Raw genomic sequence first — 15,177 nt, forward strand, 5'->3', positions numbered from 1 at the left:
AGTAGAATAGATCCTATTGTGGTATATTAATTATTTTGCACAGAACACTGACACTTTGGCCTTAAAGCCTTTTTTGTTTTGTTTTAAGTTCCAATGAATATCTGAGAAACTTCAAGCAAATTAGTTATTTCACAACCTTAATTCTGAGAAAAATCACATATCTTTAGGCACAAAAATTAAAAGCATTGCAGTTTACCCTTTGATGACCTGGTTGTGGACATTAGTGTGTTAGGGCCCAATCTCTCCAAATAAAAAAAGAAAAAAAGGGGGAAAGAACCATTGTAATGAATTGAGCATTCCTAATTTTGGCCAACAAAAAGGGATTTGAGCTGGAAGGAACACTGCTAAGAGGTTACAAAATCACATGAATTAACTCTGCCGGTGATATTTTGCTAAAGCTGATGCGAGTGCAAACCAGAAGCAGGATTCTCAGGTGGTCCTGATTAAGTGAAGAGTCCTCAGCAGTAACCAGCCCTCCCTGGGATGTGCTGGCCAGATGCACACACACACACCACAGCACATGGATGAGCCTTCAAAGGCTTGGGGGGCTCAGCTGGGGGATTGGGGAGCAAGCAAAGAGTGGAAGTGAGAAGTGTTGGCTGTGTCATGGTGAGGAAGTGCTTCACCCTCTCCATTCCTCACTTTCTTTATCTACACAACTAGGATAATAAAACTTACTGACCTGAAAAGGAAGTTAGGAGATTTAATTAATGTTTGAAAAGCTTTTTTGAGATCGTTTGATATTGAGTAATGTGGGATGAACAATAGGAGCTCTTGGAAACAGGGCCTCTATCTATCAGGATTTGTGTACTGCACTCAGCACAATGGTGCCGTGCAGCCACAGAGTCAACTGTGTCATAAATATTTAAATTAAAACTATGTTAATTATTTTTATCATTCTGTTATTTGCTGATACACCAGTTCAGCACTTGGTAGCATTGAAGAGTACGGAGTGCAATTATTTGCCTGACTGTTATGAAAATCAGGGTTTATATTTTTAAATACAGTTGTGGAAATCGGAAGTAGATGGAAGCAAGGGGTGAAAATGTGGCTTTAATTGCTCATCATGCTTCTTCTTAAAAGCACTAAGTGGTAAGGTACTCCTTGGGGAAGAACTAAACTTTGTAAACTTTCTTATTCCTCAAAGATCAGGATTTGGCATAACTGCAAAACCCTCCATAGCAGGTCACCCCAACCCCAAAAAGTAAAAAATCAAAATGCACAAAGATGCATTCTGAAAGGCTGGATTTAGTTTTAATTTTTTTTTATTTTTTTTTTTTTCCTTTAACCCAAAATCTACTATTACTGCTGTCCTGTACACACTTGTGCCTGGTGCACATTTTATTGTGTCCACTTAATTCCAAAGGGTGAGTTTACTAGTAGACTGATGTGTGCTTAACAGAGAGGAAAAGGGTTTAATTCTTCTCCTTCCCCCAAAATGAGCCCTGGGAAGCTGTGGTAAATGGGATGAGTGTTGGCATTTCTCCAGTTCCTTTGTAAAACTCTTCCATAGCTGAAACTGAGAAAAGCACGTGCACAAAAGCACATCTCAATATATATCTGCCCTGTTCAAGCTAAAAGATGATTAAATAATTTCATATAAATCTGAAAATGCCAGTCAGGTATACCTGAGTGTTTTATGTAACTCCACCTATTTACTCCTCTGGTGCAGGGGGATGTTTCCCCTCCTCACATTTCCAGTAGCTGCTCCCCCAAAGCTTGTAGGAGCACAGTTAAACTTTTCTCCCTGCTTCTATCCCATGGCTGAAAACCAAAAGCTGCTCATGAGTTGCCCAATTATAAAGAAAGGACCTGATTCAGGAAATAATTTCAACAAATAGTCTTTCTTGTGCCTTCGTTTAAGGACTTCTGCACCTTTTTAAATATGGACATTTTTCCTGAGGGAAAACTTAAGTGCCTGTTCCACATTTTGACTTGTAGGTCTTCCTCAGGTTCACTGAGGTTTCCCAAATAGATTTTTTTTTTTTTTGTATAGTCCTTCCATTCTCAGGACTGTTTTTAGTTTTCAGTAGCTTTTACCTTTATTATCATTATTATTATTTTTCCTAATAGAAAACTTGTATGGTTCTTAGTGTAATCTGTTCTTTTGCTGTGTGAGAAAGGGGTTCTCCTGAGCCTGTATTTATTACGTGAGCCTGCCTGAAAACTGCTGATATGACACGTAGTTTAGCAAGTGAAAATCACATATGTTTGCTGCATCTTTCCTCCACAAACTTCATAGAAAAAAAAAAAGAAAAAGTTTGCAGACATCCCCTGCTTAGCATTACTGTGTGCTGTAACTTCATTTTCTGATTTTCCCTCTGAATTCCGAGTACTGCTGCTGGATTTGTCATCACATTGTCATTATGTCCTGGTGTGTGTGCTGCTGTGGGCTGCTGGCTATATGTGGCTCTGCTTGTTTTCTTTCTTTCCTTAGTTTTTAATAGGCAGAAACAAGTCAGTTTAGTTGTATATAGTTTGGAAAAACCTTGGGTTTTCAGAATATTGCTGCCAAAGTTTGTGAGGTTTGGGGTGGGGGGACTGTTTCTCCCCGCTGTTTGTCAAGGTTGGATGTTTTTTTTCCTATTCACAGACCTATGAACATGGGGGAAGTTTGTTTTTTTGTCAAAATAGCTGAAGATTATTACCTATGACTTTTGTTAGATAATATATTAATATTGGTGGGCTTGTCTTAGATATATAGTTCTCCCCTTGATGAGGAGCATATTTCCAGTGAAATCAATGCAAACAATTAGTAGTAAGAATGAAGAATTTGGGCAGAGGGGGAAGACAATCAGGAAGAAAACCATCATTCTCCCTCTGAAAGGGCAGAAAGCCTGGATGGCATCTGAAAATTACTTGCCATGCTCTGTAGAATATGGGAAAAATGGAGCAAAATAAATGGAGTTTCTTAGATTCAAAGGTGAAGTAAAACAAATCAGCTCCTGCCTGGACAAGCCAGCCAGATAGGGCACATTAACAGATCCACGTGATAAACCAAGAGGCAACTGCAGAGCTCCCCAGACAACTTGCCTGAAGTGCCTGCCAAGGAGGCAGATGCTGCTGCTGGAAGAATATCTTCCACAGTTGGGCATCTGGGTTCCGCACTTCCCACGGAAGGGAGAGGGAAGGGAGCTGGCCCCTGCCTTCCCGTTTAATTATTTCAACATCCCTTTTATTGTTTTGTAAATAGCACACGTTATCCTGCCTCGGTGCAGGGAAGTCAGGAGCATGGAGAGGGATTTTTGTCTCCATCACATGTCTTTGCAGGGGTGTCCACACGGATGGGTGCAGCCAGACCGGAGCTTGGCTGCCCTGCGCTCCAGCCTGGTCAGATGTGACACAGCTCGGGTCTGGGAGTCGCAGAGCTGCCTTGTGGTGGCACGGAGCTCAACCTAATAAGCAGAGCAGGCTGAGATTCATTAATTTAACATTAATAAGCACAGCTTATGAGCTCAGGCACAGTGCTGTATAATGCAGGCACACAGCTTCTGGAGCAGAGCGGCGTCCGCCAGCTCAGAGCGCGGTGCTGAGGACCCAGCCAGGGTGTTCCTCCTCCCTGCTGCATTTTGCATGAGGGAGAAAAGAGAAGTTTTGTGGTCACTGGAGAAGCTTCTGTGCAAATAAAAAAAAATCCCCTCCAGGTTTTTAGATTGTGTTGCTGGTTTATGCCGAGACTTTAAATCATTTAAACTTCTCATGCCTGGGTTTCCCAATGGGTGTGTAACAGCTACCTCAAGGTATTGTGATGAAAACAGGTCATAAAATACTATATAGAGTGAAATTCTTCTTCTGCCTAACTTGTATTACAATACTGTGAGTAAATTATCGGTTACATATAATGGTTTCTCAGATAGGAATACATTGTACTCAGTTCATGTTTGTGCAGAGAGTCAAGACAAGGTTCCTGCATCATTTGATATCCTGTGTGCACCCAAAAAATGGGACCAGAAAGGTTCATCAGTTTCATATAGGCAGTACAGAGCAGGGAAATATTCCCTAAACATGTTCAAGTAGAACAGGTTGTTTTCTGTAGCCCTTTTTTCAGGAAAATCTCTACTCAGGTTGGGTTTTTGTTGTTTCTTTCCTGTGTAAAGTCAATTTGTTTGGTTTGTTCATCTTTGGGAAGAAGCATGAATAGTCTAATAGTAGTTGTGCTCAATTATTTCCAGCATGAGTCATAATAGAACAATTCCTTATGGAATTAGACTGACAAGAGCTATGTGATACGTCTGTTCAGCCCCATATTTTGTCTATTTTGCTTTTAAGTAGAAGACATTCCATGAAAAGATGAACAGGGATGTCAGTAAGTTGTGTTTTTTCCTATCAAACGCAGAAAAACTTGAAAGAACAGGTATTGCAGCCCCAAGCTTTGCTTTTAATCCATCCCCTGTGAGCTGCATACACTGTACTGTGACTTCTTGCAGCTTCAGAGAGCTTGGTTTAAGAGAGATATATGGCACAGGTGTTAATCCATGCTGCCAGGCCATTCTCACAGACTCTCTCATCACCTGTTTTGTCTGGGTTTCTAAGGAGGACCCTTCTGAAGTGCATTTCTCATTGTTATTTCTGCTTGATCTGGACCTGCTCCTGCAGACTGGATTGCTGCAGGATGGGTTAGGATAAGGCAAAGGTTGGATTCTCATGCAGAGTGAGTCAGTGAGTGCTCTCACGTGCTGTACAGAAGTCATGGCCTTAAACAGCCCCATGGTCCAGGTCTGTGTAGCCCTGTTGTCTGTCTGACAGGAAATAAAGGGGTAGGAGAAAGAAGGGAATTCCATGGAAACAGCTGAGCTGCACTCCCTCATCTTCTCCCCATCAGAACCCCCTTAAGACCAGTTCAACACTGGGCAAGAACAGCCATCTCCACAAGCAAATATAGAAACTTCAGTAATGTGCCTCAAATAAAGCCAGTTTAGTTATTTTTCCAACTAACCAGAAACTTTTGAAACTCCTGAGAAAGGCCTGTGTTCAAAGGGGGTGGTGCAAGGCCCTACTGAGGGACATTGACACTCCTCTTCAGAAGAGTGTCCCCAGAATTAATATAACTCTACATTTTGTAACCTCTGAAACCAAGCCGTGTTTCCTAGACTGATTCTAACAAGCACACATTGTCTATATTTGCATAATGTAAGCATCACATCATTACTGAAAATGTAAGTACAGTACTTAATTCTTATTTATGGAGCCATGAGATCATTCAGACTGACCCCTTCCTTTAGCATCAACAAGTTCAAGAGAACACATATGTTTTATTTTTTGGGGGGATTTTTTGTGCTTTCAATATCTATTTCACTGTTGCTTCCATACCAATGGAGCAAAGTTTATGGAATAGCCCTATCTTTTCCTGAGGATTTGTGTGAGGCAGAGAAGAAGACTGACCTTCTTCAGAGAGACTCAGACAATTACTTCCCTAATGCCTGAACCCCCAAATGGCTCCACTGTCACGTCTTCCTGCCTTCCATCGCTCTGTGCCACTGTGTTGTCTCAGTGTACCTCTGCATTATGAACTACTGGTATTTTATTTCCTCTATTTTAGCAGTTTTATTTTTCCTTTTCATTTTCTTTTCTCCAAAAAACCACCAGTGTTGGTCCAGTTTCTCCAGTTATTCTACACATCCACAGCAAGAAACAATTGCTGTCCCAAATAGATTATGCTCTAAAAAGCCAAGGCAGACAAAGGAAGTATTATCATCATTTTGTAAACAAGGAACCAAGGCACAGGGAGATTAAATGATTTACCCAAGGTCACCCAGAACATCCGGTCAAAGCCAAGAACTGAACCCACGTCTCCTGAGTCTCAATCAAGTGATTTAACTATGAGATCAAAGACTTATTGTGTATACCTGATATCTCTCCCCTAAGACATGGCAACAAAACTTTTTCAGGTTAAGATCAATGCCACACAGAGTGCAGTAAATTTTGTATATGGCATATCTGTGCTGACAGCGTGTACCCACTCCTTGCACTCATGTTCTTCCCAGGAAATAATTTCCCTTATTATTCTTCCATTGCCAGTAATAAATTACCATCCTTCTCTAGATAACCTGCTGAAGGAGAGAATGTGTGCACACAGTACATCAAATGAACACACAGAAAACTGTTTTTCTGCAAGGCCAAACTCAGCCATTTTATGGACTGCTTAAAATCCTTCCATGCTTAATGAAATGGGGACATTCCCACAACTATATGGACTTCATTTTGCTATTTCAGCTGGAAGCTGAAAAACAAGATAAAGGATCTACATCTCTTATATGCACATGCCAAGAAATGATCACTATAAAGGCATCATTCATTATAAACTCAGAGTGGTCTTTGATTTGGAGCCTTTATCACTCCCTCACTGGGGTCAGTATATCATTCTTGGGATGAAATACTCCTCTGTGCCTCGATGGGGCCCGGATCCTGATGTCCCTTCAGTTTTAGGGGTAGCTTGGTTGAAAAGTGACTGTAGAAAACAGCACAGGTAGTGCCAACAGCAGTAGGATCACAGGACCCTGCCCTTCACATATGAAGCTATGTACACTTTTAATGCCATGAAGCACAAGAAGAAAACCTGAGGTGAACGTGACACCCTGGGTTGATTTTTTGGATCGACACATCTCTTGCAAGTGCAGCTCAATGACAGTGGAAACCACAGGGGAACGATGAGGGGCAGCCTCACAGGGTTGTTTCTCTGCCTCTGTGGTATCTCAGCAACATTAGGAGAGCAAAGATATGCTTCCAAATATCTCCCTTCAGCATTTCCTATTCCATTCCTATTCCATTCCTATTCCATTGTGTTCTGTGTTGTCACAAGCTCCTTGTGAGGGGCAAGAGTACTTGCTGTGCTTTCTTGAGTGAGGTTGTTTCTGACCCCAGCACAGCACGAGAACAGTACAGGTGATGGAACAGCAGAGACCTCAGTGCTGAAAACACAAATCATCCAAAAGGCCATTCCTGGAGAAATTCAGTCAAACTGAAATGCAATCTGGAACATGTTGCATTTGCCCAATTCAGTGCACCTGTAACATGGTAATCCCAATGATTTTGACTGCATTGAAGGAAACAGAATTGTCCTGCTTTCTACTTGGGTTAAAATTTGGGATTTTGCTTAGACATCCTGTTTTTTTGTGCAGGAATAGGTTATAGATAGATACAATAAATCATGCTTAGTTTTGCCAAAGAATGTAATTATCTTTGGTATTTTGGATGACACTTCCAATAGGATTAGGACACCACATACCGATTCCTTTTTTTAAAATTATTGATCTGTCAGTACCATGGTTCTACTTACTTCTGTAGATGTTCAAAAAGGATTTTCATCGTATCATAGTTGGGTCTAGGGAGCTTCTTTACCAGGCTCCTTATGGATTTGATGCGAGTGGCGTTGTCCTGGATTTCTAAGGGAAGAAAAAAGAAAATAAACACTTGAGTGCCACATTAGGACATTGCTTTGCACAGTGCTGTAGCTAATACCTTACAAGAAAAGTCATCATGGATATGTGGTTAAAACCAGAATATTTCATACCTTCTTTCACATTAACAGGTTACAAAAGTAGTTTGCAAAGATTAAAAATTCTCTGTTAATCTTAAGAAAGTATTAGAAAATAATTTACAGGATTTTTTTTTAACTTATTTTATTAGACTGGTAGACCATCTTCCTTAAATAAAGTACCTCCAAGAAATAAGAGACCCACATCTTAAATGGAATTATCCTTTGGAATTACATCTGTCCAGAGGTGCAGCTTCTGTGGTAGGTGCACTTCCTATGTAATCTTTGTTGTCCTTTTCTATTCATCATAATTAAATCCAGTATCTTTATGGATCTCTAACATCCCATCATATTTGGAAATAAAAAAATTGCTATTGCTTTTGGTAGTTCATCCTTGTGAAAAATTATTTTGAAAAGCTATTCCACTATAGTTATTTTCTCATACCAATAGCATCCCACAACTGGAATTTCTGCAAGAAAAAAAAAAATGTTTTGAACTTAAAATTCATAATAAAGAATGCAGAACTAAGGGCCTTAATCTGTCCTTAAAGTTCTACCATTTCTGTTAAGGTATACCTTCCTGTTTTACCATGATTCATAGTTTTGTGGGAAAGGTTTGGCTGATATTTTCGTTGATTTGTCTAAGATGCTGCAACTGAAGCAAAGTCATGTACAACTGTGCTTTCATTTAGGAACAGATTAGATAAGGTACCAGTAGGTCTGACGTAGGGAAAACATCTTGCATGTTATATGCCCTAGATAACCTGAGAACACTTTTCTGATCTTATCATCTATGATTTAATTATCACCTATCATTCTTCGTATATGTTCCTCTTTAATATTCATATTACCCTAGCACTCAGAGATCTCAATCAGGATTAAATCCCAGTTGCAGTAGGTGCTGCATAAGCATACGTGGTGATTAGTGACTTGATTTAAAGATTTCACCAAAAAAAAGTTTCAAGCTAAAATTTTCCTGCAATCAAGCTTAATTTAAAAATTAAAGTGACTAGGATAATATTCCTTCCTCAGCATGTGTTGCTAATTCCTGTTGAGATTAATACTTCATTCTCACAGATATAGATGTTTATATTGAAATTGTTTTTAATTTTAACAATCATATAGATGTGGAAGACAAAGACCTAGGCAGTGCATAGGTATTAGTTTCCAGTAAAAAAAAAACCCAAAACCCTAAACTTTCTTATGGACTTATTCTATAGAAAGTCAAGCAATTGACAGTAGTGATAATGAAGTTAAACACAAATGAAGAGCCCACTTTCTCTCATTTTTGACCTACAAAAAACCTTAACTTCTGAACAGCACAACCCCCCAGTCTTTCAGTCTTCCTTGTTGTTTTCTGCCACAAGGCATTGTTCAACTTTGTTCTATGGGTGAACTGCCCAGTGGAAATAGGGCTGAAGCTACAAATGAAACTGATATGAAATGTGCAGAAGTTAATTTATTATAGGAAGAGGGTGAAAATTCTCTGGGCTTTTTATTTGTGCTGCTTAGTGTGCGTAAATAAAATTATAGAATCAGTTGTCTTCAAAAAGTCCTCCAAGACCATAGAGTCCAAGCTTTAACACAGCACTGCCAAGTCCACCAGCAAACCATGTCCTCGAGTGCCACATCCACATGGCTTTTAGATCCCTGCAGGGATGGTGACTCACCCCCTGCTCTGGGCAGCTGTTCCAATGCTTAGCAATCACTTTAATGAAGAATTTTTTCCTAATACCCACCCTAAACCTCTCCTGGCACTACCTGAGGCCATTTCCTTTCAGTCTGTGACTTGTTACCTGGGAGAAGAGACTGACCTCTACCATGCTACCTCCTGTCAGCTCGTTGCAGAGAGGGATTAAGGTCCTTCCTGAGTCTCCTTTTCTCCAGGGTAAACACATCCAGTTCCCTCAGCTGCTTCTCATCAGACTTGAGGTCCAGACCCTTCCCCAGCTCCATTGTCCTTCTCTGGACATGTTGTGACATGACAAGATGTGCTATGATCTCTCTAGATTAGTTATATTAATATTAGGGCTGCCTTGCCTCTCACAAGTAAAGTTTCTCAAGTAGTTTAATATTTAATTATAGTTTGTTTTTTTTTTTTCCTTGAAAATTCAATGGGCTTGAGTGGAACTGAGACACTGAGGCAGGGACAAGCTCAGTGGAAGGAAGGGCTCACTCTTTGTTTGTTGCAGAATATTTACAAGGAAGTGTTGTACAATAAAACTTTATTGTGTTCTCTTGACGGAAGTGTCTCTGCTCTGTGTTGATTAACACAGATACCAGATAGGGAACCTCATCCCTGCACCCTCTGCTGCTCACAGAGACTGCAATTCTTTGTGAGGTGCATTTGTAAAAGAGATGAAATAAAACACCCCTCCCCCCATATTAATTTATAGAAAAAGTATTTATTGAGAGAATGGCAAGGGTAGAAATCTCCATTTTAGGGCTTCCTGTACCAAAGTCATTGGTACTGGAACATAGGCAATATTTAGGTAGGCAATAAAGAACAAAAAACCATAGAAATTTTGCATAAAATTATGTTGTGCATAGGTCTGTTTGTTAATTGTTAGTCTATTGTAAAAGAAAAAAAGACAGGCAACATGTGGTAACTTTAGTCAGCATTTCTGAACTGGGAATGATAAACACCTCTGCCTGGCTCTGGCATTTATCAGTACTGAGATATTATTACCACATAGAGTCACAGCATGGTTACTGTTATCATCAAAAAAAAAGAGCCAGCTAATCTTAATGGTTTGTAAAGCCGTTACCTGCACTGGTCTGACATTTATCATGATCATTTTACCACATGAGTCCTACATTGCAAAGGTATTTTATCTGGAAGGGACATCACTATGAATTATTATTTGCAGCTAGGTAGAAAATTGTATGTTGTAGATACCTTTTCTCATTATAAATCACAGTCACATTTCACCATTTCCCACACAAAGCTGCTGAGCCCAGGCTTTTTGCCGTAACACTTAGTCTTGTTCCCTTTTATAGTTCCATGAAAATATTGGGTAGTCTTTCATTAAAATGGTTGATATCGGTGGTTTTTTTTTAAATGCTATATACACGCTTGATTTTTCTCTAGTATAAAAGAATTTGTTTTTCCACTTGAGAAGCTGAAGAGGATAAACTGTTCATTTTTTTTATTAAAGCTTACTCTCGCTTCAGTTTTTGTGGCTGGGCTTGTCTTTACTCTTGACCTTGTTGATGGAATATTTAACAGATCAGATGCAAGATCTTATGTTTCATTTGCAATACCTATGTATTTGCTTTATTTCTGTAATGACTTCAGTTCCAAATTCCTAGAATTTTTTCTCTTTCAGATCCCTGAGTAGAAAGATTTTTAAATTATTTTATATTTTTTTAGGTTTTTCTCTCTATCCTGCCCAAGTGGAGGGAAGAAATCCTTAAACATGGGGTTTTACAAATAGGTGGGGAAAAAGTTATCCCCCTTTTCTGTGCTGTATCATGAAGCCCAGCAGTGCAGTGTGAAAAGGAAGGAAAACACTGAACAGCTGTTAAATTCTCCAGCTAAGTCTAGAAAAGGAAGCAGAGCAGTTGTGATAAAAAGAAACAATATTGGTTTTAATTACATTCTTTTTTTATTGTAAAAATTGGTAAAAATCTGAGGGGAAAAAAATCATTTTGGAAAGTCAGACTCTCTTTTTTCCCATGAAAATTTTGGAAGGGAAAGTCATCATAATCACACATATCAAATAAAGAGTGAGAGGAGGGTTAATCTTCTTTGCATTTTTGGGGGGAAATTTTGTGAGACGTAGGGGATAATTTCAGCAGATCAGGATACTCTGAAGTGAATCACAGATGGTTTTGCCATGTAAAAGAATCATAGAAAATATATTTAGAATTTGGGTTACTGTCTTTAAAAATAGGGCTGGCTCCCTTTAACAGAGCAAAACCGTGGGGATGCTCTCTTGTTTATATCTAAATCAAGAATACATTGAAAAAAAAATCCCTCTTACTATTATATAAGCCCTTTTGTAAATGAGCTTAGGATAAACATTTGGGCACAGAAGAAAACATGACGTGTCTCTAACATAACAGTGGCTGAGTAAAAATGAATGAAGAAAGTAACCTTTAGCACTCATGTCCATAAAGAATACTTAAGCGAATCCCACCGAATCTTTCTTTTAATCATTAATTTTAAATGGACATGGATGTTTACAACAAGCCACTTTGTTTCAGAACAGGAAGTCCAGGGTTTATCTCCAATAACTCACGTTAGCTAGGAAGGGATGGATGTCTCTAACCTGACATGCATTCATTATTTTGTAAGGTACTGGGGTCTGACCCGTGACCCTCCTCAGACCTCCTGCATTATTCATGTCTGATTTACTTTGTATAGTTTTACTATAGCACCCATTTCCCTTTTTCCAGGCATTTCGGTGGCTTGTGCATGTTTAATGTTAACTGGCATTTATGCCTCACATTAATGCCTAATTTTATCACAAGCCACGGTTTCTTTTTATGCTTTCGAGCCTCACGGCTGAACTGCTGAAAAAACCCCAGTGATTTATGATCCTGCATAAAATATCAAACTATTGATCTGCCACCTTTTGTTGTTGTTGGCTTTTTAGGCATGGTTTTCCCTGATTTTCTTACAGGCTCTTCTCACCTTGTTCTGTTTTTTTGGATAAGATTTCTGCTGTGGTTAAAACGTCACACACTGTTGCTACAGCAAAATCTGCCTGCCAAGAGTTTTTCCAACAATTCTCAACTGATTCTGCTGCCGAGAGAAAGACGGGTCTTGTCTGGGTTTTTTTTTGTTTTTTTTTGTTTTTTCTTTTTCTCTTTTTTTTTTTTTTTTTTCTTTTTTGGAGTGGGGGGTGTGCTTATTTCATTCCTTTTTTTTTTTTTAAATAGGAACGGGGTGGTTTAGGTGGATTTTCGAGTGCTAATGAAATTGTGAGACTTATGGCGCTGGCTACAGCCAGCCAGAGTGTGGGCAGACGCTCTGTGAGCTTCCCCACTGTGCTGCTGTGCAAGCATCCCCGCTGTTATGTTTGCTATAGTTTTAATGTCTGTGAAAAATTCCTGATGCAACTAAATTATGTTCTGCCCTCTTGTTTGTATAAATAAACACCCGACTTAGCCAATTCATCTCCCTCTTGCCCATTTTAGAAGCTTGCTCTGTCACACAATGCTTAACCCCAGTCCTTGATAGCTTTTGGGTTACCAGGGAATGAAAACTTGCTTAAAAGAGAGTATTCTGTTGGCTTAAGTTTTATTTTTTTTTTCCAGACACATCAACTGCCCAAAACTCTGCTTTCATTTGGTAAGTCTTCATATTCTGGAAGTCACGCTGGCTAAGATACACAGATTTTAATGCATTAATATATAAATCACTTATTCATACCACTTTTAATGTTAGGATATTTTAATGTTACTGCATGCAACATAAAAGTCCCAGTTTTAATCACTCGCAGTACACTGTGGCGATCCTCTATTGCAAATATATTGTAAAATATTTTCTTGGCTTTTTTTTAAAAAAAATCTATAAGAAGTGTTGAAACTAACTAATATTAGCTATAAAAAAAATAAGCAATTTGTGATCCGAATTGATTTACTTTTTATTCATGCCTCAGAATTAGTTGTTGCAAAAGAAAATGAGAATTGTGTGAAACCGCTCTATCTGGGCAATTGATAAATTCATCCTGTGTAATATAAAGTAGAATTTGCAATGAATATTCATACAACTTTTGTGATCCACTTGCAAGAGCCAAGACAATGAGTTTGCAACTCACTCCCATTTAACAAAAATATATGTGGAATTAATGGGAAGAAACAGCACTTAGAAAAGTTAAACTTTAATGTATTGAACTCCAGGTGCCAGAGTTTGAGGGAAATAACCAATAATAGTCATTTTTTACATATTTGATGGGACTGATTATGCAATGTGCAACTCTAAATGGCTTATAGCACATTGTAGCATGGTTCCATCCCATTGGCTACAGTAGGGTGCAGGCAGATGGATGACAGTGACAAGGAGAGAAGTGCTTTTGCTTAGCCGTGCGTTAAGATGCCATCCAGAAGCTCTGTGCACTGCAGACACTTCATTAGGATGCCAGGATAATGGTAAACTACCACTCAGAGTGACACCCCATTTCCTGCTTACTGAGCTCTCCAACCTCGGCAGATGTCAACAATCTCACAGTGCTACAGAGCAGACCTAACTTTCCAGGCACTTTGACTCCAATTTTTTTCCCTTAACAGTGCCATACATTACATGCAATATGTACCAGCAAGTACCAAACAGAAAACAAAATTTGCTGCCCTAATTATAACAAAGCAGCATCTGACTTAGGTACTGCATGCCCAGCGTACATACAACCGGTTAGGAGAGGAATGAACCTTGTCAGTCGATTTTGGGGGTTAATTAGACTTAGGACTTCGCTAAAGGATAGTCTGATGCAGATTGAAATGATTGTGTTTCACCTCTAAGTTCTGCCATGCAAAGGGAAAATGTGCCGAGCTCTTTTCCTGGTTTTTTGTACACCGTGAGAGCCTCGTGCGGGGTTTTCTGAGCAGAAAGAGCAGACTTGAGCATCTGGACAGGGTGATATTTTCTCTGCAAATGCACAACTCGAGGCTGTAATGCACCTCCCCAACAGCAGTTATAGCCAGCAGAGAGGCTGCGCTGCGATGCTTGACCTGCACTCCTTTCCAAACACAAATAGTTGCTCACACCTCAATAAAAATATCTTCAAAGGCAAAACCAGCATACAGCCATTAAAATTCTAATTTAATTGAATTTCTTGAACCTATCAGTGTGTGGTTATACATGTCTTTACAAATCAAGAATCTTGCTTATTTTCTATATAGGTATTTTGCTCCCTCTTTTTCATTTTTGGCCAAAGAGGTGACTTCACAGTGGTGCCCTGCCCTACAATAGCAGTGGGCCATCACTACTTATTATGTTGGGTGAAGTGGTGGAAACATGATAGGACATCACTGTCAGCTCCTGAAATTCCTGCTCCCCTCTCCTCCACAGCCTCCTCTGGCCCTCACTGGAGAGCTTTCATTGGCATCCCTCTGATCCTCACCCATGATCTCCAGACTTCCATGTCATTGAGGACCTCAGGCTGGACATGGTTTGGGAATGAACAAACCTGTAGCAGGGTGGAAGGATACACAGGGCTGAGGTGGCAAAACATTTCCCGGACTTCACCTTACATGAAAATTAGGATGCTGAATAGGAGCTGTCCCAGAACAATCACAAAGTCAGGGCCGTATCACATTTATTCAGCTGTTGTCTGTTTTCCCCAGGCAAAATTCCCACCAAAGATGTCAAATGCACTCTGACTTTCCTCCCTGCACCCTTGGCATTGCCATCAAGAGGAGGGATTGGGCCCCTTGTCCGTATGCCAGGAGAGATTCCAGGAAGAGCAAAAACTGGAGATATCTTTTAGGTGTTTAAATTGTAAATTTCTATGCTTAAAAAGAGATTTTTAAAATATGCTGGAAATAATTTTTGCACATTCATTCTGGTATTTTTGCTCTGCTCTGCCTAACCTTTAGTATATTAACCTCCAGCAAAAGAAGGAAGCAAGGAAGTTCATTTCTCAGCTGACCCATATGAGGGGGTTAAAAGAATTCAATATTTTTAGTAATCAAAGAAAAGCATACATTTTAGTTTTCCTTTTTTTTTTTCTTTCCTACTAACATTAAAAAAAAAAAAG

The 15,177-nt window shown here is 39.4% G+C and overlaps 1 protein-coding gene across 3 annotated transcripts in view; it reads right to left on the bottom strand.

Annotated features, from left to right (window-relative positions):
• ARHGAP15 (Rho GTPase activating protein 15) overlaps positions 1-15,177 on the bottom strand; it is a 322,272-nt gene that overhangs the window by 15,834 nt on the left and 291,261 nt on the right. For all 3 annotated transcript variants that reach the window (XM_014249190.2, XM_088059241.1, XM_005519597.3), the window contains one exon: positions 7,277-7,382. In XM_014249190.2, the coding sequence (XP_014104665.2) occupies positions 7,277-7,382 (106 nt within the window). The remainder of the gene's footprint in view (positions 1-7,276; positions 7,383-15,177) is intronic.

The sequence above is a fragment of the Pseudopodoces humilis genome, chromosome 8, assembly GCF_049639895.1.
Source record: "Pseudopodoces humilis isolate 2021_Gansu_Grassland_sample_001 chromosome 8, ASM4963989v1, whole genome shotgun sequence".
Taxonomy (NCBI): domain Eukaryota; kingdom Metazoa; phylum Chordata; class Aves; order Passeriformes; family Paridae; genus Pseudopodoces; species Pseudopodoces humilis.